Source organism: Pyrgilauda ruficollis, unplaced genomic scaffold, assembly GCF_017590135.1.
Source record: "Pyrgilauda ruficollis isolate IOZ18807 unplaced genomic scaffold, ASM1759013v1 scaffold10, whole genome shotgun sequence".
Lineage (NCBI taxonomy): Eukaryota > Metazoa > Chordata > Aves > Passeriformes > Passeridae > Pyrgilauda > Pyrgilauda ruficollis.
The window spans coordinates 14996035-15016314 of NW_024508101.1; the positions used below are offsets into that span (position 1 = coordinate 14996035).

The 20280-nt window shown below is 50.4% G+C and overlaps 1 protein-coding gene across 3 annotated transcripts in view; it reads left to right on the forward strand.

The window, feature by feature from the left end:
- STAB1 (stabilin 1) overlaps nucleotides 1-20280 on the forward strand; it is a 51601-nt gene that overhangs the window by 26980 nt on the left and 4341 nt on the right. For all 3 annotated transcript variants that reach the window (XR_005954902.1, XM_041464965.1, XM_041464977.1), the window contains 33 exons: nucleotides 23-118; nucleotides 491-586; nucleotides 1186-1233; nucleotides 2108-2238; nucleotides 2618-2726; nucleotides 2941-3018; nucleotides 3380-3481; nucleotides 3961-4068; nucleotides 4544-4675; nucleotides 4870-4998; nucleotides 5710-5766; nucleotides 6493-6588; nucleotides 7668-7863; nucleotides 8344-8439; nucleotides 9403-9448; nucleotides 10100-10179; nucleotides 11082-11207; nucleotides 11685-11758; nucleotides 12094-12168; nucleotides 12737-12856; nucleotides 13811-13858; nucleotides 13981-14064; nucleotides 14663-14809; nucleotides 14953-15090; nucleotides 15704-15763; nucleotides 15863-16039; nucleotides 16520-16606; nucleotides 17072-17218; nucleotides 17381-17446; nucleotides 17949-18177; nucleotides 18727-18876; nucleotides 19454-19558; nucleotides 19998-20105. Coding sequence is in view for 2 of the 3 variants with exons in the window: in XM_041464965.1 (XP_041320899.1) it covers nucleotides 23-118; nucleotides 491-586; nucleotides 1186-1233; nucleotides 2108-2238; nucleotides 2618-2726; nucleotides 2941-3018; nucleotides 3380-3481; nucleotides 3961-4068; nucleotides 4544-4675; nucleotides 4870-4998; nucleotides 5710-5766; nucleotides 6493-6588; nucleotides 7668-7863; nucleotides 8344-8439; nucleotides 9403-9448; nucleotides 10100-10179; nucleotides 11082-11207; nucleotides 11685-11758; nucleotides 12094-12168; nucleotides 12737-12856; nucleotides 13811-13858; nucleotides 13981-14064; nucleotides 14663-14809; nucleotides 14953-15090; nucleotides 15704-15763; nucleotides 15863-16039; nucleotides 16520-16606; nucleotides 17072-17218; nucleotides 17381-17446; nucleotides 17949-18177; nucleotides 18727-18876; nucleotides 19454-19558; nucleotides 19998-20105 (3541 nt within the window). In the remaining variant the exon portion in view is untranslated. The remainder of the gene's footprint in view (nucleotides 1-22; nucleotides 119-490; nucleotides 587-1185; nucleotides 1234-2107; nucleotides 2239-2617; nucleotides 2727-2940; nucleotides 3019-3379; nucleotides 3482-3960; nucleotides 4069-4543; nucleotides 4676-4869; nucleotides 4999-5709; nucleotides 5767-6492; nucleotides 6589-7667; nucleotides 7864-8343; nucleotides 8440-9402; nucleotides 9449-10099; nucleotides 10180-11081; nucleotides 11208-11684; nucleotides 11759-12093; nucleotides 12169-12736; nucleotides 12857-13810; nucleotides 13859-13980; nucleotides 14065-14662; nucleotides 14810-14952; nucleotides 15091-15703; nucleotides 15764-15862; nucleotides 16040-16519; nucleotides 16607-17071; nucleotides 17219-17380; nucleotides 17447-17948; nucleotides 18178-18726; nucleotides 18877-19453; nucleotides 19559-19997; nucleotides 20106-20280) is intronic.

The following is a 20280-nucleotide window of genomic DNA, read 5'->3' on the forward strand; positions in this document are numbered from 1 at the left end:
AACTGAAATGTCTTTCTTGCAGAGCAAGTGTGTCTGCAAGAGGGGTTATGCTGGCGATGGCCACAGCTGTGATGCCATCAACCCGTGCCTCATGGACAATGGTGGCTGCCATGACCTGGTGAGTAGTTAAAGAGCTCTCCTCAGGCTGGCATGGCAGGGCAGGCTCACCTGCTCACTGACAGGTTTTGCAGCAGCCATGGCATTGAGAGAATTGCAAAAGTTTTTGTTATGTCATCTTACTGGCCTGCACTGATGTGCTCCAAAGATGAATCCTCTGATTTTTGTGGGTTCACAGAACCTAAGCAATCACCTAGGCTTGGCTGCATAAGGAGAACACTCAGTGCCACTATAAAGGCAGCAGGGGGAAGGTGTTTGTGTGTGCTACTCTAGCCCAGCCCTTGGAAGGCCAGAATTCAATTTTGAGATGGGTGTGACACTACATAACCTGTGTTTGCTCTCTAATTTCTTCTTCCTTTCCTTGTATTTGCAGGCTACGTGTGTACCCCTTGGTGGAGGAGAGAGATCCTGTGCTTGCTCTGAAGGCTACTTTGGGGATGGCATGACATGCTATGGGGACATTCTAAAAGTTAGTGACGAGCAAATGTCTGAGGCCTTTTTGGGACTGGGGAGAACTGTCTCTGCTCTCTTTGCTTTTCCCTGTTACCTGAGTTGACTCTACCAGCGTCAGCATGAAGCCCAAGTGTATTCTGAGGCCACAGGGACAGAAATGGTGCCAGGACTAATTACTGCCAGTGAAAGCGTAGTTTCTAAGCTGCCTCACCCCTGTGCAGGCAGCACCTGTCCTGTGCAATAAGTCAACTTTCCTTTGTTGTTAGGAAAGTCTTTCAGGTCAGAGCTGTCAGGCCTATTTTCTGTCTTTAGAAATATCAAAGGCCATCATGGATTCAATCTTTTGTCCCTCATACACATGAACTCATTACAAATGAGTTGGAAAGAGTTTGTTTATTTGGAAATATATATTTTTAATGGCTGAAGTTTGGATTTAGAAGTGCCCATCTCTCCTCACAATACATGGTGCCTGTAACAGTTATGAAGTGAGAAGAATGTTGAAGTCATTGTTGCCAGATTTGATATTGCAAAGGGCTCCTTTCCCCCACCCTGAGTCCCCCAGCCCTGTACCCTGTGCTCAGCAGAGGTAACTCTTCTGTTGTTTCTGTTTGAAAGGAGCTGGCCAGGAATTCCCACTTTGTAGGCTTCTACAACTGGGTTAAGGTAAGAGAACCTGTGGGACACCCACATGGGTAAGTTCTGTAGAAGTGAAGTCTGTGAATGAGTCTGTTAGAGGACAAGCAACTCCATTTATCTTTTTGTTTAAAGAAAACAAAGCAAAGCAAATGAGAAGTGGTTACAGAGCAGGCATGTAGAAAAGCTGCAGAGTTTGTGGTAGAATGAGGGTCACGAGTGTGTCTTGGAGGCTTTGTTTCTCTCACAAGAGGAAGCTGGGGCTGTGTTACACCTACTTTTCATGGTTGTACCATCTGTAACTCCTGGCCATCAAAAAACAGCACAGAAGGCAAAGAAGGGGTAGCATTATAACACTGTCTTTCAGAAGAACATCCTTTGGGACATTAGACTGCATGTTTGTTCCTTTTCTCATTGCTGCTTCCCTGCCTCTAGTGTGGGAACAAGAGAGACCCTGCACACACTGCACTAAGTCTGTGGAAACTCACTATGATGGACAGCCTCTAACTTGAGCTTTTGCTCACCTGACCTGCTGCATACAAAATTGCTTTTGCCAGCAGTTATCTTGGTCCCTCCCCCAGGACTGATGTTGGGCATTCAAAAAGGATTTATGGATATGATTGAATGTGTTTGAAGGAAAACTGAATTGGGAAGGTAGAGCTTAAAGCAGCAGGTTTTCCCTTGGCAATCAGGTGTCAGCTGTTTTGGCCAAACCATCTGTGGCATTCATTGCCTGCCATGCCCAGGAGAGGCAGGAGATCCTGCTGTGCTGCTGAGCACCTGCCCTGTTCCTCCCCATCCCTTTCACATGGCTGCGAGAGCAGGATGGCTGTTGGGTGTACTTTGCACTATAGATGTGGCAGTGGCGTGTCTTATTTGTTCATTTCTCTGCTTTGGACAACAGAAATCTCTCTTCAGCATCCCAGCAGGAGCCAATGTCACTGTCCTGGTGCCATCAGAGGCAGCTATCAAGAACTTGAGCACTGCTGACAAAGATTTCTGGTTGACCCCTTACATGCTGCCGGTTTTAGTCAGGTACGAGGAGCCTCCTGCCTTTGCTTTACTGGGCCAAACAACAGTAACAGAGCCTTGAAATGGATTTTTTCTTATGCATGACCAATGAGGAGATATCTTGAGATAAATACAGAAGCAAATTTAAATATCTAGCAGGCAAAAAATTAAGCAGGCAATTAAAACATAGGAGACACAGACCACGAGGAAGTGTGTTTATTTTTCATGTATTTGCAGAGAGATTTTCCCAGTCAGATGGCATCAGAACAATTCTCTCCATTGTTCTCTCCACAAGCTAAAGTACTTCCTGTCAGAGAAGTGAATGTTGGGTGCTATGGTCTTATCTCCCTGTCATTACCAACACTTCCCTAATCTTTTCTTTATTTGATTTTGTTCCCCACAGAGCCCACTTCCTTGAAGGTGTCTTCACTGCTGAAAAGCTCAAAAAGTATGGGCCAGAATTACCCACTCTCAACCCACAGACCAGATGGCAGATAAACACCACGAGTGGCGTAAGGCTTTCTTACATAAAGCTCAAATTTAACTGCTGAGGGGCTGCTGTATCCAGTGAGGAGCCTGGGTGGGACACTGGTGCCCTCAAATGCAGGCATCTTTCAAAAACTGTACCCAGATTAACCACGTGCAGCCTTGAATGAACAACGTATTTGTTTTGAACTTGCTTTGCACTTCCTGAACCTTTTGCTTCTCCCTCTGGTTCTTGTGCAGGTACTGACCATCCAGAATGCAAGTGTAGTTGTCAGTGACATCCCTGCCAGCAATGGCATCATCCATGTCCTCAGTAAGGTACGTCAGTACATGTGGCACTGGGAAATGCTGCAGTTGTAGCAGCGGGCTTGTGTAGCAGCCTCTGTTACAGGGCCAAGGAGGAACACATGTCTGGATGGTTAGGAAGGGATATAAAGGCAAAATATATGAGGTTATCACAAGGTCCTGACAGATGTTTCCTGTGCTGCAGTCTTCAATGTTTAAAACATTTGTCTCCAGGACCAATGGGAGCAGAGTTCCCCTTCTCTTGGCTGATAGAAAAGTTCAGGCTATTGTAGGACTGTGTAAAATGAGGCCTTTTAATTGCCTTTCTTGCAAGCAGGGCAGGAGTCCAGTGAGATTCCCCTCAGCCCCTTGCTCAGCCTCGCTCTTTTGGCAGGTTTTGTTGCCGTCCCCAGGAGACATCCCACCAAGCCCTCCTGGTCTGCAGGAGCAGCTCAGCAGAGTGGCCTCCTTCAGCATATTCCAGGAGTTGCTAGAGGTAAGCAGCTGAGGTGAGCACAGCTGTTACTGTCACAACAGTCTTTGGAGCAAATGCCCACCTCACCCTGTACTGGGGGACCTAAGTTTGGGCTGCCTGGGAAGAAAGGGAGATCGTGTGTGTTCTGCATGAGGGGTCTTCTAGGAAAGCTTTTGTGCAGCCCAAGAGTTCCATAATTGCAGTTAGATCTCTAGATCACTGCCATGTGTTACAGTCATCTTCCACTGTCTACTGCAGGTGCTCTGATGCCTATATAAGGCAGAGAAAACCAGGAGAAAGGGAAGGCTTTTTCACAGCTGGGAAGCTGCTCTTATGTCAGCCAGGACAAGGAGCAAGCAATCAGATGTGTATGGCTGAGCAGAAGTTGTATATCCCATTCTCAAGCTTTCCCTCTTGCCTTTGTAATTGATCTCACATGTAGTTTGGGTTTTAGTGAGTACAAGGGTAATTGGTAATGTTACTGTTTGGATATTTTTTAGGAGTACCAGCTCATTGGGAAAGTTGAGTCCTCTGAACAATACACAATTTTTGTTCCTGGAAATAATTCCATTGAGGAGTACTGCCGTGCTGCCAATGTGACCCAGCTGGTAAGCTCACTGCTTGCTTGCAATTTGAATATGTGTTGTGGTGGGTGCAGGGGCATGTACATTGCCAAATAGCTCATGGGATTTTAGCATGCAGAGCAGATGAATATCTGATGCTAAAAGCTGGGAAAAATGTGGCAGAGAAGTGAGAGGATTTCCAGCGGTGTTGCAGTGGGATCTGAAAAGAATATTTGGACCCCAAGCACAGAGTAAATTAGTATGTGGATAGATGGCAATACATCTTCCACTTCCTGGCTGGCTGTGGCAATTTTGGCAATTTTGAGACTTCTGAAAGCATTAATGGGTTCATCAAGTATCAGAATCATCAAGTGTGATCAGTCCTCTGTGACAGAGAGTTACTAGGTTCTGTGGGCTTAATTAGCCATTACAGGTGCTTAGGTACATTTCTTATACCATAACTGTGACTGTAGTCTATGAAGTCAAAAGACTCCAAACATTTGTATTTTTGTGGATTTAGGACAATGAAACAGTGCAGTACCACATTATTCTGGGAGAGAAGCTCTTGCCTGCAGACTTGAGAAGTGGAGTTCATAAGAACAGCATGCTAGGGCTCTCCTACTGGCTGATGTTTTACCAAAACAGCACTCAGGTAAGGGAGGCAGGCTGTTCTGCCATCTGAGGCTCTGGATTGACCTATCACTTCCTAAGGCTGGTGACCCAACACTCCCATTTGTCTTTTCCACACCCTCACAAGTTTACTGCTGGACTGTCTTGGAGCTGCCAAACAATCCATGCAAAAGGAGTTGAAGGTTATTGTCTCAGCTGTTATCTCCTGCTTTGCAGAAGTTTGTCAATAACATTCCTTTGGATGGAAAGTCCTTTGAGACGAGGAATGGCATCCTGATCGGGGTGTCCCAGGTGCTCCAGGTCCAGAAGAATCGCTGCACTGCCAATACCACCACCATACTGAAGGTAATGGTGATGTCCAAGGAGCTGACACCATTTCACAGGGTTCCTCCACCTGCTGAGCCAAACTGATGGGTAACAGACAATCTTCCTTGGCTGCCCTCATGGATGAGACATTAGCTTGTGGTGTAACCCCAGATGAGCCTCACGAAATGGGACATTGTGGAGATTTGGCACCTCCTACCTGGAGATTCTGTACATCTAATGCAGCTCTTGTGCAGATCATGTTCAGCTCCCTTGCTGTGCCTCCCTCACAATGCCAGCCATGGGGCTGGCTAGTGCAGAGACTCCCAGATACTCAGCTGTGGAAGGAAAGTCCAGCCCAATTTTTGCATGCTATGACCACAAGCTCCCTTAGAAAATGCTCCCTGGTTTGCCTGGGAGTCATGGCCAAAAGCCCAGCTTGCATGTACCTTGTGGCTCATTGCAATTAAGCCACTAAACCTGAAGATTGCAGTGTCAGACTGCCTGCTACAGATCACGAAAATAGTATTTGCAGCCTTGTGTGAAGGAACCCCAGGTTTACAAAAATTCCTGAGACTCAGGAAAGGTGTAGCATGATATGATCTCTTCTTTTGGTGTTTTGAGCCACAGAGATAAAAACATCTTTGTCCAAGCCAGCAGCCTATAGAGCAGTATTTGTAATTCAAGATTAGTGTCTTGGTGTGATGTGGGTATAGGGCACCCTGGTGACTTGTCCTGTTCTCTGTGCCCTAGTCAAGGTGCGGCAAGTGTGACAAGGGGATCAAGTGTCCTTCTGGATCAGTTCTTTTGGTGAGTCTTGGATCCATGTGCCCTTGAGTACTCTGTAGCTCATCCATTGCCAAGGTTTGCAAGAAAAAGCAGAAACCAAGGGAGAGTTACACAGGAAAAACATGGACATGAATCATGAAGCTTCACAGAGCTGGCACCAGGTTTTGCCTGAATTTCAGGACCCCTTTCATTTTCACACTTAACAGGGAAGAAGAGACATCTTTTTTTTTTTTTTTTTTCTTAATTTTATTTTATCTTTGACTATTTTGGCATTATCATCAAGGAAAGGCAATTTAAGAGTGCCTGTAGCAATTTTCCTGTCTGGGCCATTGATTTGTTCATGCAGATGGGCTGGTTGTGCCTGCAGCTTGTTTGGGAGTGAGTGACAAACATATCCAGAGAGGAAAATAACTAAGCATTTTATTTCCATGCTGGCTGTGAAATGCCCAGCAGCTACATCTGGCTTCTTAGGCCTCGCTGCTTTACCCTATACCCAAAAATTCCCAATTCTTTTTTTCTCAGTATTCAGACCAACATGTACCATGGGTTTGGCAGGTAAAAAATAGACTCTGTGTGGTGACCTCACATCCAGAGATGCTTCATTGTCTCAGCTCTGGATAGTTCAGATTTTTAGGGCTATTCCTGTCAGATACAAAGCAAGAACACTGCCATATGCACCAAAATGTACCTTATTTGTCTAAACATATTAGTGTCTCCTATGTGTGTCTATGTTGATTGTATCCTCAGGAGCCCCTTGGAAGAGGGAATCTCGCTAACTGTAGATTGCGCTCTGCGGGTGCAGGAACAACGGGTTGCCATTTCACCTGTGCAAAAGTTTCTCTGGTGAGAAAAACATTTGCCTCTGATTCATTTTGGCAAAAGCAAGATAGATGGGTGTGAGAAGCACAGCCATGGAAGTGTGGGCTGTGCTGAAATCCTGGCTGTGTTTGTGTCATTGCATAGCTGAGACTGGGGTTGTCTGGGAATCGCTCTCTATCCGGGAGGTGGAGGGCACTGGAACAACAAAAGATCTGCAGAAATGTCTGCACCGTGATGGATTGGGATCTGCTGCTTCGGTATTGTTGCTCTGGGTTTTGTCCTGCAGAGGAAGAGAAGGAGTTGAATGTTTGCAGTCAGGTTTCCTAAGGAAATGAGGCATGAGTGATGGTATTCTGCTTGTGCCTGTGCCTTCCCGAATAACTGATGACTCACTGGAGCCGAACCAAAGGGAGGAGCAGAAGGGCTCACACCTCATGTTGTGTGTATTATGGCCCCTACCAGTTTTGCGAAAATGGGTTGCTGGAAGAAAACACTTAAAGAGAAAATGGTAAAAGAAAGGCTTGTGTGAATTGACGTCTTATAGGTGTTGCAGCATCAACTGGAAAGTTTAGAGGGAATGGGAAATTGAAAAGGGAGAGGGGGAGTTAGATTTACTGTATTCACATAGAGAGTTTCAGTCAGCACTTGCACCTCATTTGGCACTTTTGCATTGCTTCATTAGATGTTGTTTCTCATCATCTGTAATACCTAACTTTGTCCTGTCATGATTTTCTTCCCTTCATGGGTAGATGCAGAAAGAAGTGAAAGCAGTTAAATCAGGTTTTGGAACCAAATCACCTCTTGGCAAAGCCTCTCTCTGCCCAGCAGAGAGACACACTGAGGACACAGGCAGGAGACAGGCTGGAGGGGCACAGGATATTTCTGTTACTCACCAAAGGGCCCATGTTTCCCAAGGGTAGTGCAGACCTTTACATGAAGCTCTGAGCAACAGAACACCTCATTTCGGGGTGTTCAGTCAATCCTACCTGTTCCTTCCATGTGCTGTCAGAAATTATGGCTGTCACACAGAGAGGGGAATCAAGCTGTACCTTGTCTGTGTGCACAGGATGGCTCACCCCAGCTTGTTCTTTTTGGTTTTCCAGACGTCTGTCTGCTGCCCCGGCTACTACGGCCACATGTGTGAGATGTGCCCCGGGAAGCCAGGCCGGTGGTGCTCTGGGAACGGGGAATGCCAGGATGGCATCCAGGGCAGCGGGGAGTGCCGGTGCCTGGAGGGCTTTCACGGCACTGCCTGTGAGATGTGTGAAGTGGGACGATACGGAGCCGACTGCAAATCAGGTGACACCGATGGCTGGGCCAGCTTGGCTCTACCAAACTGCTTGCAAGGGCAGAAAGGCGGCCACAGCTCAGCTCTCTGGAGGGGTGGTGGGAGAGCAGAAAGGTGCCAAGACTCTGAGATGGGCAAATGGCTGCCAGGACTCTGAGAGACAGAGAGCAGGAGTGAGCACTTGTGGCCAGCCAGAGGAGTGGCCTCATTTTGCATCCTCAAACCAAGCATGTGCTGTGCTGTGCTGCTCTTCCTGCTGCCACCCAAACTGCAGCAAGCACAGACAGGTGATCTCTTCCTGGCCTTTTTGGCCTGGCAGTGAGGCGTCAAGAGCTGATACTCCTGTGACATTTTCTTTTGATACTCCTGTGACATTTTCTTGATGGCAGTTTGATGTGTTGGATTAGTAACAGAGCGGACAATAAAATGGCAGCAAGGCTCTTCTGGTGAGCCTGGCTGGTTTGACAGTGGTGTTTGTATTTGCCCTGCAGAATGTGCCTGTGACAATGGCATTTGTAATGACGGACTGCGAGGGGACGGGAGCTGCGAGTGCTTCCCGGGGTGGACGGGCCCCACCTGCCAAGAAAGTACGTGAGAGTGAAGGGGCTTCTGGTGTAAGAGTGGCAGAGAAATCTGAGAGATCCTATCGAGTTTTCAGAGCAGCTCTGTCTGCTCTGACCACAGAGTCACGTGTACTCTGCATTCCCCCAAAACCTTTTCAGGCTCTGCTTTCTCATTCCTGCACACAAGCTGCATTTGCTGTGACTTCCCCAACCGTTTATTTTGGTAACCCAAGAAAAGCCTATCCCTGCTTCTTCCTTCACTGAAGTTAGAGGCACCTCAAAACCAGCCCCTTGCTCTGGGAGAGAAATGGGAGCTTCCAGCCACATTGAGTCGGTCATGAGTCCTGTTGCTTTCCTAAGAAGGTGGCAGGGCTTGATTTAAATTTTCAAAAGGTCCCAGTGTGTTTGCTGAGCTGCTTTTTCTGCTCACAGATGCAGTCATTCAGGTGAGCTCAGGCCATGGTTGGCAGTTTTCAATAAAGAATCTGTCATTGTGTGTTAAAACATGTTGAAGATGGACTTGGGATTTTGATTAGCATTTGGGTGAGGAGAAACCTGAGCTTCTAAATACCTTGAGATTTTAAAGATTTGCACATAAAGGTTGATTTTATTGTGAATTTAGAAATAGAAATCAAGCAGAGCTGTCCTACTAGTGTAAATGCCAAGCATGAAAGCAGTTCATCTTTTGCTTCAAAAGGGCCAAAACCAAATGGCTCTGTGTTCTGGGTTAACAAGGTTTCAGTCCTTGTTTCCTTCTGACCAGTGCAGAGGCCACACAGATAAAATCAAGTTGAACCATTAGCTCAGACAGAGAACATCAAATTCACCCGCTTGCAAAGTGCCAAAACATAAATCCCATGAGATTTTCCTGCTGCCACATAGGACAAGACAGTTAGCATCACTCCTGGTTTGCAGACTCCTTTTCTCTAGATGGTAGAAATGGCCCCAGCTGAAAATTCCAAGTTATATTTGTGTTTTCTTTTGCAGGAATCAAGATTGACTTATGCAATAACACTTGCCATCAAATGGCCAAGTAAGTGCAGAAAAGGAGCTGAGTCATCCATGTGGGTTTGTGTGTGTTTTACTCAGAAGTGATTCTGGCTTAGGGCTTGGCAAAGGGCTGGCAGAAGGTGCCTCCTCATCAAAGATGCATAATTGTCAGTTCCTTTCTGGGAGCTCTCTTTGGACCTGAGCCACGTGTAGTCTCCCCAAGGATTTTGTCTGTCCAGGCATAAATCCAATCTAAGTTCCTTCAGCATGTGTGGATGGCAGAAAGCAGAGATTTCAAAGTGCTCCAAGGCTGGCCTTATTCATGGAGCAAATCAACCAGCCATTTACAAACTCTTTCTGCCCCTGCCAAGGAATGAAACAGGGTTGGAATGACTCCCCCAGGCTCCCTTCTCCATCCATTATCCAGACTCCTGGTTTAGGCAGGGACCTTGCCATCCCCCTTGCACCTTGCAGAAGCTCGTGGGTGTGGTGAGGGTGCACTGTGGGAGGCCTGGGCTGGACACCAGGTCCTGGCCAGTGTGACTGGAGTGTTTGGAGCTGTAAAGGAATCCCTGGAATGTGCCTCCTGTGGTCATTGTGGTCTCTTGCATATGCCAGATTTGAACAGTGCTTCTCACCAGCTGAGCAAATCAGGAGGTGTTGTCAGTGATTGTTTATCCCTGTCTTGTTTCAGCTGCCTCAACAGTTCCACAGATTCCCAACCTACCTGCTTCTGCTCTGCTGGATACACAGGGAATGGGACCCACTGCACAGGTGTGTCCAGCAAAGACAAGGTGAAATAAATGGCAGGAAGCTGTCAGAGGAAAGATCACTCAAATCCTTTTCCTCTCAGCCATCCACCATGAACTCTGCCATGCTTTGGTAGAGATGTTTTCCAGTCCAGAGCTTTACACAGGATGCTTCTGATGTTGCTAAAGCCTGCAAGAGAGGGATAAAAAGGCGGGCAAGTGTAAGAGGGCAGCTCTTACTGCCTGAGTGCACATGAATGGATTGTACTTTTTCTTATATGACAGTATTGGTGGCAAAGTTATAACAATTTTGGCCATGAATCCTTGGAATGTGGGGTTTCAATTTCTTAGAACTTTGTGGTTCTTCTGTTTGCTGGCCATACCAAAATCAGGTCATAGTGCAGCAGTAGAACCAAAATGAGGTGGAATTTCAGGATACTTCACCAGAGCTACATTACATACTTTGTTTACGTCAAAAGCAAACAGAGCAGGAAAAAAACAAGTGATCAAATTGTAACAGTCAAAACACTGGTAGACGTTCCAATTTCTTTTCAGCATTGCCCTTGTTGGAAAGTGAGTAGGGGGGGGGGGGGGGGGGGGGGGGGGGGAAAGGCAAAAAAAACAACTCAAACATATAAGCTGTTCAGGTAAATGTATTTTTCTCATCTCACCATTAGTGGTCAGTGAGCAAATGCTGTGAGGGAAAGATTTCCAGTGTGGAGGTTACATAAGCTCAGCTTATTGACTTGGACTAACCTGTCTCAGGACTGGATAAGGCCCCATGTCCTTAAAGAACCAACCGTTTCTTTGGGAAACAAAGATTTTAACAAGATGTTGTGATTTTGTTAAGACAGATGATCATTCTGGCACAGTTGCTCATTCCTAGGTGTTCTGAGCTGACTCTGCTCCTCTTGTTTTTGGTCACAGAAATAGATCCCTGCACTACTGACCATGGTGGCTGCTCCGTGCACGCTGTGTGCACCAAAGTGTCCCCAGGAGAGAGAACCTGTGCTTGCAAGGAAGGCTATGCTGGGGATGGGACACTCTGCATGGGTGAGTGCTCAGGGTGTGTTTTGGGGATAGCAGAGGAGCAGCATCAATACTAAGGGCAATTTCAGACTAAAACACCAGTGTTTTGGTCTCAGACAAAAGGATTCCTGCAAGGTTTCTTGCTCTTATGCATGCCATGGAGAGGCCCAGGGACAGAAGGTGAAGCAGTCTCCCACAGTGGTGCTCTGGGTGAAGATGGAGCTAGGGGGAGTTCAGATCTCTGATATTCTTTAAAGTACACCCAGACAGGCTTGGAATTTTCTGTGAGCAGATTTGTCTCAGCTCAGAGACCCACATATGTCAGGAGTAACTTTGTAGTTACACCCTATTCCTTTGCTATCACAAGACACTTTCCCAGGAAAGTATTCCCCAAAATTGAAAAGTTCTCTCTGTTCCTTTCCCAAAACCTCTTTGGATCACCAGTTCCCAGCTGCCTTGAGCAGTCCTCAGCAATAACTTGGCCTTATTGTTTTGCTGCAGAAATTGATCTCTGTCTGGAAAGCAATGGGGGCTGCCATACCAACGCAGAGTGCATCAAAACAGGCCCAAAGAAGGTGAGTGTGTAGGGTGGATGTCAGGGCATGGAAGTTGTCACAGCTGTCACTAGAGACAGTTCTGTCCATTGCAGTGCCCTGTTTTGTGCCTACTCTCTTCCATGTAGAGAAAGTTCCTTGGAAGAGCATGAAAACATTGCTGTTTCCATGAGAGCAGATGGCTTTGCTGGCCAGAGGCTGAAGGCAGTCTCAGGTTATATTTGTTGTGGACACAAGCTTGGTTATTCATGGAGGCAGCAACGGTTGCTGCACCACATGCCTTCTGTCCAGGGCAGCACTTGTGTGTTTCCTTTATTTGGTCCAAGTTTGAGCCCAAGGCTCTGCTCTCCCTCCAGGTTGCCTGCAACTGCCTGCCTGGTTACAGTGGGGATGGTGTGAGCCAGTGCAACCCCATCAACTTGTGTGAACAGGTATGTCAGCATCTGGCTGCTTCCAGAGGTGAAGGCCACAGCCTGGGAGTGTTCCCTTCTCCCAGGAGTTAACAGCAGGGACAGCATTAGCCGGGTTGGTTGGAGCTGAAGACTTGCTTTTCCACATACTGAAGGATTTCCTTGTGTGTTTGGTCTCCATTGCCTCCTGCAGTCACTTGCAGTTGTGTCTGTCACCCAGCATTCCCTCAGGGTGGAAAGAGGGACATAGTGTTGGAGGCATGTGGGCTTTTTCCTTTGTGTCCATTTCGTGTGGGAGGTGCTCAAAAGCCTCAGAGTGTTCTGTGCTCACGGGCATAATGTCAAACTGTCCCTCTGAATCAGGGGCTTTGTCATGGGCTCTAAAGTGAGGTGTAAAATCTTATTTCATGGGAGGATTTGGTGCTGGGAAGCCCTTGAGAATTTGGGTGACGTTTATTCTAAGGCACTAAACAGGGGGAGGGATGGTTTCCTTTCACTGGGCTGGATGGAGTTTGTAGCTCCCACACACAAGCAGCAGTTCAGGTGGTTGCAGAAGCCCTTCCAAGCAGCCTTTTGCTTTCCCTGCCAGAACAATGGAGGCTGCAGCCCCTTTGGGCTCTGCAAGTACACAGGCCCTGGCACTCGGAACTGCTCCTGCTCCTGGCACAGCATTGGAGATGGCTTCACCTGCCGTGGCAAGCTGCATCAGGTGAGAGGCCTGTGCTGCACCTTCTGTGTCCCCTGCCCTGCAGCAAACCACTCCCTCCCTCCAGAGGGTGAGCAGGTCTTGGTGTCACATTGACACGTGTGTGGTGTGGGAGAGGAGACAGGTGCTTTGAGCAAACTCCCCATAAACCATAGGTGTGTTTGGTGTGCCAGCTATGGGAGAGAACCATGGCAAAGTGCCTTTGCTCCAAAGGGAAGGAACACTTCACTGCTGTCAGCAGCATTGGCCATACCTCCAGGGGACTGCTTGCTTCATGTAATAAACAAATGGGAGTAGTCTTTGTTTTTTCCCAAGGCAACTCACTTCTGCCCCATGGGATGAGGGTAGGTGTCCCCTGTGGCCATGCCAGGACTTGGGACTCAGCCTGGAGGGCAGCAGTCTCTGTCCAGTTCTCTTGCAGTACAATGGCTGTCCTTGGGCAAGCTGGTGACCTTTTCAGGCAGTGGCAAATAAAAGCTGTGCCCATAGCAGAGCCATGAGAAAAGAGATGGACTGTGTGTGCCTCTGCTCTTACTGAAAGTCAGTGTGGTGAGGAGAGGATGTTTGCCTTCTAGGGTATGTCTGCCCTCTGGACAGCATCCCAGAACTGGCAGTGAGATTAAAGCAGAGATTTTGTGAAGCACTCAAGGTGTCCCATGAGCACAGGGCAGTTGCCCATGAGATAGGTGCTGCAGGACCAGCCAGCTTTCATCTTCTGGCCACTGCATCCTGCAGCACCCATGAATGGTGCTGGCAGAGCTCACTGCAGCATCCATGTCACCTGTGCTTGCAGAGCTGGTGAGGGAGGGAGGGAAGATCACTGTAGTGTGCCAGGAGAACTGATGTCTCTTTGGGGTGGGAGAGTGACCCAGAGTGGAAGGAGCAGGTCACTGTGCTGGTTGGTGAGGAATCAGTGGAAGGGACCCTGCTAACACCAGTTGATTCCCTTTGTTTAAGGAGCTTGGAAGGATTCCAGATGCATCCATGTTCTTTAGGATGATACAGGTTGGTGACAGCTTTGTCCTTGTCTCTGTGTAGTGAATCCCACCTAGGGCTTTCTGCAAAGGGTCTTGCTAACTGGAACAATGTTTTCTGCTTCCCTTCCCACAAATACTGTTCTAACACAGGCAGAAAGCATCAAAGAACTCAGTGGGGCAGGGCCTTTCACTGTCTTCGTCCCACAGACAGATTTCATAGGAAACACCACAGTGGTAAGTGTCCTCCCATGCCAAGCTCTGTCTGGTGTTTGACAGTTCCAGTTGTGGCAATGTCCCCTCCAGGACTGTTCTGCCCAGTGAACCAAGGCAAAGGGGCTGTGCCTTGGAGAGTTAAAGGCACCCCCTGTTCTCCATCAGTATAAAAGCAGAAGTTTGTAGGCATCTCACTGAAGACACAACCTGGACAGGGGTGGGCATATCTCCTCTTGTTGGAGATGACATCTTGTGGGCCTCAGAGGCACTGTGCCAGATCAGTGGTGTGTGGTGCTTTTGGTGCCCACGGGGCTGGTAACAAGGCTCCCATTCATCTGTGACTGACCCCTTACTCCTTCTCAGAAATAAGAGAATGGCAGCTTTTTTGTGTCAATGTAATGGAATATCCTAACCCCATCACTGACTAGTCAAGCTGGTTGAAAGTTCCCAAAGCTCTGAAATCATTTTGTGCCTTCAGTGTGTTTTGGGGGGAACATCTTCCCTGCAGGGATGAGTCAGAGGGAACTCAGGCAATCCAGGTCTCCCCCATTGGGGCTGGGGGCCCTGTGTGCAAGGCAAAGTGCCCTGGTGTTCCCTCACTCCTGTTTTCTGTCTGCAGTTTGAGGAGTGGAAGAGCAGAGGCCTCCTCCGGGACCTGCTTCGCTACCACATGGTGGGCTGCCAGAAGTTGCTCTCCAGTGACCTGGAAGGCCAGGAGTCCCTTACGTCTTTATCTGGCCACAAAATAAAGATCACAGTGAACGAGGTACTTCCCTTTGCTGTCCCATTTGTCAGGAAGTCACTTTTTCTGTCATGTGAAGGCACTGTGGGTGTGGCGGGTGACTTGCCCGGGGCCCACAGCATGGTGCCGTGGCTGGTGCAGGCCTCAGCAGGTCCCCTCTCTCGCAGAATAGCATCACTCTCAACGAGGAAGCCAAAGTGGTCACGAGTGACATCGTGGGTGTCAACGGGGTCATTCACTTCATCAACAAGATCCTCATTCCCAGTGGCCTGGTGGGCCATAACATTTCCTCCAAGCTCTCACAGGTAAGGCTGGAGCCGTGCCCTGCTGTCAGGGCTGTGGTGAGCTCAGGGACAGGATCTCTCCCAGCAGTGCTGCCTCAGCCCAAAACTGCCTGGGCTGCTCTTCCTGCCTGTCCTTCACTGCCTAGGGGTTGTCTGAGGCCACAGATTTGGCTTGTGAAGGTGACAGCATTTGTGGGATATTTGGAACATAAGGAGCCTTTTCCATCATGAGGGAGCAACAGTTCTGGATGTAGGCAGGAGGATCTTGTCCCATGCCAACCATTACACTCCTTTTCCAGCACAGAGCAGGTTGCAGCATGAGTTTGCCAACATCTCTCTGTGACTCCTTAAGCAAGCATTAGGGGCTCATAGAGCCTGCATTTTACAGAATCTAACATATTTTCTGTGCAGCAAAACAGAGTGCTGGAATTCATCCCAGCTCCTGCCATAGCAGTGTCTATCCAGGACAAATCAGAAAAGTGGTGGCTGCTGAATGCCAGCCCTTTCCAGGCCAAACCATCAGCATGATGGTGACAGAGAAAAACTTCTTGTTGCCTGTCTGGTTTCTCCCCCGCATTGCTGGTCCTGGATGGGGAACCCGGGGTGTCAGTGGTTTGCTTTCCTCCCTCTGCAGCAGAACATCACGGACGTGGCCGAGGCCTTCGGGTACACCATTTACAGCAAGCTGCTGCAGGTGAGCCGCAGTCCCTGCTGCCCCGGGGAGGTGCTGCGTGCCTGGGCACGGTCAGCGTGGGCTCGGGGCTCCCCTTTGTGTCGCTGTGCTGTCGGGCAGGACGCGGAGCTGCTGCCGTTGCTCGGTAACCCGGTGCACAGACCCTTCACGCTGCTCTGGCCCACCAACGCCGCCTTCGGCGCCCTCCCGGAGAAGCAGCAGAAGTTCCTGTACCGCAGGGAGCACCGCGACGTGCTGGCCTCCTACCTCAAAGCACACATCATCAGGGACACCAAGGTAAATGTGGCAGCACGAGGTGCCACTGTCTGCTAGGGCTATGCCAGAGTGACCTTGCCAAACATTGTGCCGCCATAGAGCACACAGCGTACCCGCTGCCTTGAGAAGACCCAAAGCTGTTTGAGCACTTGAGGCACCGACAGCATCATGGTGAACCTCTGCTGGCTGAGCTGAAACCTTCTGTCATCAGCTTCTGGGGAGCTGCAAGGCTCAAACACAGGCTCTTGTGTACAGGGGTATGAGTGAGGGGAGAGTCCAGCTGAGCAAAGCCAGGCCCTGCTTTTTCACACTGGCCTCTCACTGTGCAGGAATCTGGGACAGTGCACCAGCACAGTTGTGCTATGCCACCCACACCAGCTTCAGGGACTGCAACATCACACCCCTCTGAGGCTGGCCACTGTCCTCCTGCCCTCACCATGTCTTAACATGAACTGCCAGTTTTGCCAGTCTGTCCTTCACATTCTTCTTTTTCCCTCTTAGATTGTTGCTGGTAACGTGCCCCAGGTTGAAACCATACGGTCCATGCACGGCTCCACCATCTCATTCAGCTGCAGCAAAGCCCACGTGGTGAGCGTTGGTGATTCCAGGCTTGGCTTCCCATGGAGCAAGTGTCCCTGGGCATGGCCACAGGGCAACTGGTGCTTCTGGCAGGGAGTGAACACAGAGCTGGGGTGCTTGCAGGCTGGGACACCCCATTCCCTGGCTACAGCCGGGCTGTAAAGAGGCACAAGGCATGGCCAGCTGGCAGGGCAGTGCACAGGTGTCTGGTACTTGCACATGAATGTCACAATGACCTGGCTGCATGGTGCCACAACCTTCAGAGAGCACGTGCTGCATGGGCAGAGGCCATCCTTAGGAGAGGCGGCTGTGAAGCGTGTTAAATAGGAAGGGTGGTCAACAACATGTGCACAGAGATTTTGGAGTTCTTGGAGTGATTAAGAAGCCATGGCAGCCAAACCCAAGCCACTTTTGGGTGGTGCAGCCAGGATGTAGGATGTGCCAGAATCACAAGTTGCTTTCTTCCTCTGTTAGGGGGAGATCCTGCTGGGGAATGGCGATGCCACCATCATCCAGAGGCACATGGAGTTCAATGGGGGCATTGCTTATGGCATTGATAGATTGTTGGAGCCACCGGATCTGGGATCTCGGTGTGACGAGTTCACCTTGATTGAGCTGCAGGTAAGAACCTGTCAATGAGCATCTGGATCACCCATGCAGCCCTGTGCCTGGGAACAGGGATGTCTGGAGGGCTTGCTGCCCTTCCTTGGCAAAGCTCTGAGCAGCCAAGAGAGGCAGCAGCACGTATTGAGTTGTTGTGAGGTTTCTTTCTCCCCTCCACAGGGATCTGCAGAGAGCTGTGGACTCTGTGGCTTCGAGCCACCCTGCCCTGCTGGCTCCGTTCAACGGGTAAAGCTCACAGCTTTGTCACCAGGGAGGTCCTAGGGGGCTGATGACAACACCTATGTGCCCCTCATGTTTTAGCAGCAAAATGAAGGCTCACCTGCATGTGGCAAGCCCTTGGCTCAGTCACATGGTCCATGGTCCATGCCTTGCCCCAAGTCATGCAGGAGCTGGGCTGAAAAATATGGGGTCCAGTGGGTCAGTCTTGTGTGGCACAGGGGTCCCTCCAACAGCACTGGGGATGGCTCTGGGTGCTTTACAGCAAAAAAAGCTCAGCCTGGGAGTGGCTCAGGGATTCCATGGTGAGCAGCTTTGGGAGGCAGTGGCTGTACCCCATTCTCACTGCTGGCTTCTGGCATGTCCCTGAGGCTCCTCTGGGGCTCCATTGTCACCAGCCTCAGCACATGTTAGGAAGCCTCTGTTGCTTGCCTAAAACTGAATGAGTGGCACAAGAAAAGTGATCAGTGACCAGTGTAGCAATCTCTGTGTTCTGCCTGTTTCCTCACAGGGGGAAACCAGGCGCTGCTACTACTATGGAAACTACCTGCTGAGGAACACCTTCCTGTTCCACCACAACTCCCTGCTGCGGCCGGCATGGCCACCACACTCCCCGTGGGACCCCTTCAGGAGACACTTCTCTTCCAGGGGGCCTCTCAGACGAGGCTGCAGGAGGAGCTGCGTGTCCAGCCACTGGGTCCCGCAGTGCTGTGCCAACCACTATGGCCGGGACTGTCGGGGTAAGAGCCACGCCTCTGTCCCCTGCGGGAAGGTGGCATTCCTGGTTCAGCACATCCGACATCCATGAGTGTGCTTCTGCGGAGAAGGGGAGCCCCAGCCTGTAGAGGGTGCAGGGAGCAATATCCCAAGATTATGACAAATTCCCTTTCCTTGGAGAATAGATTGTCTCTGTGAAGAGCCCTGGGCACAGGGCTACTGGGGGTAGCTGTCAGACATGTCACTCACCTCTAGATGTTGTCAATGCTCAACCATCCCCTGGCATCTGCCCTCTGTGCCATGGGCAGCTTTCACATCCTTGGGTGAGTCTGCTGTTAGTGTGGGGCAGGACAGCACAGACCCAGCACATCACAGCAGGGCTTTTTCCCAGGGTGGAAGCTGTGCCAAATGTGTCCCTCTTGCCCCCATTCCTAAGTTTTCCTGTCATGGGATGTCCCCAGCACTCAGTGCCCAGACTGCTGAGCTGTCTGTGGTCTGAGCACCCCGTGAGCAGCAGCTCAGGGGCAGGGTCCCTTTGTCACCAGAGCCTCACTAAGGTGCCCGATTTGCAGCGTGCCCAGGAGGGCTGGAGACACCGTGCAACAACCGTGGGACCTGCGATGACAAAATCGGCGGCTCAGGGATCTGCAACTGCAGCCAGGAGTTCATCGGGACGGGCTGCGAGCTGTGCGCGCCCGGCAGATACGGCCCGGAATGCCGAGGTACCGCGGCTGGGCGGGGGCTGCGGCACCGGGGCCTGCGGGACAGGGGAGAGGTGCTGGCCTCACCCCCTTGCAGCCCACGGCTGATAAGGCCACAGGGTCAAAGACCCCTCCTCGTTTGTCGAGCACAGCTGAGAGCCACAGTTTGGGAGAAAGTATTCATTGTACTGTGAGCTGGGGGATGCAGAAGTTGTGATGAACCCAGTACAGAAAGAGCATCACCTGGGACATGCTCAGCAGAGACCTGCGCCCACATGAGACAAAAGCAAAGGGAGCAAAAAGAGAGTCTTCCATCCTCCCATCCCAAACTGGGCCTCATGGGGTCTCAAGGAATGTTTCAGAGTGAGAAACACATTCCAGAAATGCCCAGGGGAGAGGACTGATGGGATATGGTGGGTGCAGGGGTTTCTCTTCCTCTGTGAAGGGCGTGTGTGATGGGGCCAGGACTGGCAGGAAGGGATGTGTCGGGCTCCTGTGCCCACCTTCACACCTGCCCACAATGCCACGTTTCTGCCATGTGGCTGGCCCAGGGCCTTTCCACCAAGGCATAAATGGTGTGTTTGTCCATTCCTCACAGAGTGCAACTGTACTGAGAACGGAGTGTGCAATGGAGGCCTGCACGGCGACGGCTTCTGCTTCTGTGCCGAGGGCTGGACTGGGGACCGCTGTGAAATCAGACTGGGTGAGAGGGGCTCAGCCATTCCCTGGGACCTGCTGCTACATGGCTGCTTTCCCAAGAGCTGGGTAGTTCAAGCAGCTGTTCAGAAAGATCTCCAAAAAGGAGCTCTCAGTTGTGAGACTCATCCTGAGATCTGCCACATGCTGTTGAATTTCACAATGGTTTGGGTGGTGAGGAAGGGATGGAGGAGAAAAGCTCTGCTGTATCATGAGCAGGTCTCTGAGCTCAGAGGTGATCCAAGCAGGGCTCGAGGCTGAGGTGAAGATCTGAGGTGTGTTCGATGGAGTAACAATCCTCTGTGTTTGGGCAAGGCACATGCAGAAGAGAATGGCGGGAGGCAGAGAGGTGGGAGTGTGGGGCGGGTGGGCTGGGGCAGAAGCTGGAGGTGGCAGCCGTGTCACAGCCCTGCGGTCACTGTGAGCCGGGTGTGTTCTGCTTTCAGTGGTGACACCCACCTGCTCTCCCCCGTGCCACGCCCAGGCCGCCTGTCGCGCCGGCAACCTCTGCGAGTGCGACCTGCACTACGAGGGGGACGGGAGAACCTGCTCAGGTACGGGCAGCCAGGGGCTGGGCGGCAGGGCTGCAGCGGGGGACGCGGACAAGGGGGCAGGACAGCAGGGGACCGTCTGCCCACGGCCATGTGGGGGTGACAACTGGCACGACAGCCAGGCTGACCCCCAGGACACCTCATGAGATGGTTTAATTAACCCAGGACTTCCCTCCCG